This window comes from Salvia splendens, chromosome 11, assembly GCF_004379255.2.
Source record: "Salvia splendens isolate huo1 chromosome 11, SspV2, whole genome shotgun sequence".
Classification (NCBI taxonomy): domain Eukaryota; kingdom Viridiplantae; phylum Streptophyta; class Magnoliopsida; order Lamiales; family Lamiaceae; genus Salvia; species Salvia splendens.
In genome coordinates, this window is record NC_056042.1 from 315,315 (window position 1) to 319,730 (window position 4,416).

The 4,416-nt window shown below is 32.1% G+C and overlaps 1 protein-coding gene across 1 annotated transcript; it reads left to right on the forward strand.

Annotated features, from left to right (window-relative positions):
- On the forward strand, window positions 1-3,600 carry LOC121755037 (UDP-glycosyltransferase 82A1-like). The gene is made up of 2 exons (XM_042150318.1): window positions 1-546; window positions 2,658-3,600. Exons 1-2 carry the CDS (start codon window positions 87-89, stop codon window positions 3,530-3,532), a joined length of 1,335 nt encoding a protein of 444 aa, XP_042006252.1. The 5' UTR covers window positions 1-86; the 3' UTR covers window positions 3,533-3,600.
- Window positions 3,601-4,416: the final 816 nt, after the last annotated feature.

Consider the following 4,416-nt stretch of genomic DNA (forward strand, 5'->3'; position numbering starts at 1 on the left):
CCTCAACTCCCCAACCAAGGCCAATTTGGTAATTTTGTGGAAGAATGAAAACTCTCTGAAATCTCAAAATCCAAAGAGAAACAAAGATGATAGAGAAGAAGAATATAATTCTGATTCCATATCCAGCCCAAGGCCACGTCACTCCCATGCTCAAGCTCGCCGCCGTCATCGCCGCCCTCGGCCGCCTCCGCCCGGTGCTTCTCACGCCGGAGTTCATCCACCGCCGCATCTCCCCGCAGATCCGCCCCGCAGACGGCGTGCTCTGCCTGCCCCTCACCGACGGCCTGGGCGACGGCGCTGCGCCTGATTTCTTCGCCGTCGAGAGGGCGATGGAGGAGAGCATGCCGCCGGCGCTCGACCGCGTGCTCCGGGAGATGGCCGGCGCCGTCGCCTGCGTCGTGGCGGACCTCCTGGCCTCGTGGGCCGTGGAGGTGGCGAGGCGGTGCGGCGTGAAGGCGGTCGGGTTCTGGCCGGCCATGCACGCCACTTACCGCCTCGTCTCCGCCATTCCGGACTTGGTCCGGACGGGGGTTATATCGGAAAATGGTACGTGTTTTTTAGTTTTTATTTAATTTTTTGGAAAAAAGTATTTAGTTGGAATTTTATGGAGTAGTTGTGATAATTATTGCATGTATAACATGTGTGCGAACTAGATGTATGAGGAAAAAATAAATGCTACTATATTAAAACTTTATTTTTCGAGTGAAGTATTATCAATTATAATAAGTTGATGATATTTTTTGAAGATTCATTCTAGAAAAGATAAGTGACACGAGGAGTATTAGTGTTGGATAAGTATTTGTTATGGATTTTTTTGACTCATAGGTCATGTTTGGTTGGCGAGAAAGTAAAGTAGGCAGGGAAAATGATTCCTGAGAAAATGAATCCCTGGAATATGATTCCCAATAACTTTATTTTCATGTGTTTGGAAAAAATCAAGATTTTAAATTTTATATTTGATTGAAACATCAAACTGAAAATATACTTATTATATTTTATTTACAAAGAATAATAATAATAAAAATTTTAATAAAATATTAATTACAAATAATAATAATTATTATATTATTATATTTATTATTATGATAAATAGTTTAAATATGGATCATCCATCACAATATATAATAATACAATTATAATTATAGTTACATGGAGTATTATAATAATAAATATTATTATTATTATTATTATTATTATTATTATTATTATTATTATTATTATTATTATTATTATTACAGATATTATAATCAAATAAATTTTATAATATAAAATTTTACTACTATTTTATTAATTAATTATTAATTTATAAAATAGTAATTAGTATTTATTACTATTATATAGTAATTTATATTATATAATTATATTTTAATTATTTAATAAATTATTAATTATTATTATGATAATAACAATTATATATAAATATTATAATAACATGGTTATAATTAGGATAGTTTTAATTATAGTTATTTATTATATTGAAATTAAGTATGATTTATAATTTTAAATTATTTTTAAAATATTGTAATTAATAATAATAATAATAATAATAATATATTGCATTAAATATGTAAGAATCCTATAATTGGGAAAAAGAATACCTAAGAAAAGTTATGATTCAGAATCCTGGAAAGTTGTACTAACTTTCTTTGTTCTCAGGATTCTGATTACTTTCCCAGTTTGATTAAAAATCGAAACAAACACAGGAATTTAAAATTTAAGGAATCAGATTACTTTCTCAGACAGAATCCTGACAACCAAACATGGCTATAAAGTAAAAGTTAGCAATGGATTTTTTATATTTTTTCTAAATATTGAATGATTGAAATAACTAGAGGTTCATGTTTATTTCATAATCTAGTTTGATGGAAAATTAAAAAGTTGAGAGTTTTCTTTTTATAACTTCCAAAAGTATATTATATACTACTATTAGTCATGTGAATAAACATGCAAAGCACTGTTTTTGTATGATAAATACGACTTAATTGTAAAATGCTTAGGTTGAAATTTGAATCACCTAATTGTATTTCTTCAACACTCTTAATAAATATTAAAAGAGCACAGTGTTTATACCAAATCTCATACCAAATTACCAACTGATCAAAGATATCATGATCATATAACATGCGCTAGCTGCATCACGTGATCAATCATGTTTCTTTTTTTTTTAAATCAATCATAAGTATTTTGATTGCTCTACTAAGAAACATAATTGACATTATCATCTTATAAACTTGAAAGTCATACAATAATAAAAAAGTCTATTATCTGAACAGTTGATTTTAATCTTACCTATCCATCGATTGAAATAATTTCTCGTATCTATATTCTGTTATTTTTGGATCATTAAGATTCGTTGACCCACGTAATCATGTGCATGAATATACCTATAAAATTCAATAAACCATTATATTATTTAGTGAAGTACTCTGCACAACTCATTTACTTTAAATTATTATATTCAAAAGAATTGAATAAAAAAGATCTAGCTAGATTCTGACCAGCAAAATTCTAGGCGAAATGTGCGTATTGCAATTGAGTTCAACAAATTTAATCAATATAAGCATGTGTTCGAAATAATTCATTTTTAGTCAAATAAAATTTTATTGTGCTATGTCTTTATAATTACATAGATTATGATTATGATTATGATGTGGCAGGTTGTCCAAGAAATCCAAGTGATCCCATTTCTTTGTCTTCCCATGAGCCTACATTGACTACAAGTGACCTACCATGGCTTATTGGTTCTTCAAAGGCTCGGATTTCAAGATTCAAGTTTTGGAATAGAACTATTGAACGATCCAAAACTCTCCAATTTCTTCTAATTAACACATTTTCAGATGAATCTGAACCCGCAACACAAAAATCGATTAAATTCGACATTCAAGATGTGCCCCGAATTCTCGAAATTGGGCCTTTGATCATGCAAGCCGCGACAACTCACGCTACCACTTTTTGGGAAGAGGACACCCGTTGCTTGGACTGGCTAGACGAGCAACATGTGGGCTCGGTCATGTACATTTCTTTCGGGAGCTGGGTGAGCCCAATTGGCGAAACAAAGGTAAAATCTCTAGCATTGACTCTCGAGGCCATGAAGAGGCCATTCATTTGGGTATTGGGGCCCACGTGGCGTTGGGGGTTGCCCGAAGGGTATGCCGAGAGAGTGGTTTCCTACGGGAGGATCGTCGAGTGGGCCCCGCAGATCGAGGTGTTGCGACATCCGGCTGTCGGTTGTTATTTGACACACTGTGGATGGAACTCAACTATGGAAGCCATACAGTGCAAGAAGCCTCTCTTGTGCTATCCCATCGGGGGTGATCAACTTTTGAACTGTGTTTATATCACAAACAAGTGGAAAATTGGCTTGAAGATTGAAAGATTCGGAATTGAAGAGGTCGAGAATGGGATTAGAAAAGTGGAAGATGAGAAATTTAAGGGGAGAATTGAGAAGCTAAATGACAAATTATTTGGAAAGGAAGGGAGCTCCAAAGCAATGGCAAATTTATCAACGTTCATTAAAGAACACATAATTTAAGTATCTATTGTAATTATATACATCACTATAATAAATGTATATTAATTTGAAGGGTCTAGTTGTACTAATGTGATGCATTATGGATTTTCTTATAAAATAGATTAGAGTCATTCATAACATATTACTGATTGTCTGATTTTATCAACCCCAAAAGTTCAAATTTGGAGGCAAATTTGACTCCAATGTAAGTGGTTAAAATTCAATGCAAATAACCTTTAGGATCAGTTTGTTTTGAGATAAAAATAGCCTTTCTAAGAGAATATGACTACTTTCTGAGAATATTATTTTTGATAGGTTATTTATTCTGTGCTTCTGAATTTATATTCAATAAATGAGTTATTTTAAACTAAAATTTGAATATAAAATTATAAATGTATATCACACATATAACTTTCCCTTTGGATAAATAATAAGAAAAATCCTCTACTACTTTTTGCTTAACATTTTTAAAATTTCCATTTTTAATAAGGCTAATTTTGCTTGACTTGCAAAAGTAATTGAATTATTATAATGTTTCCATTTTTTAACACTTCTATTGGAATTTGAAGGATAAATGTTTTTGAATAACTAAAAGAGAAAAGATTTTCGTACATAATTTCTACGTACATAATGCCCTTAATTTTTAAATCGGATCGAACCAGTTTTATATTAACTGGTTTTATTATTAACTCTATTGTTTACTTACTAAATTATCCCTTATTATATTTTAAATCCTAAAAAAACATTAATCTTGACATTCCAAATGAAATCCCCACTCCCACTCCCGATTATATCAATCTCTCAAATTAAATCACCATATCTCCCACCTACTCGTATTCCATCCATTAAATCTTATCTCATCAAATTAAATTTCCACATCTAATACTCCTACTCATGGGAAAATC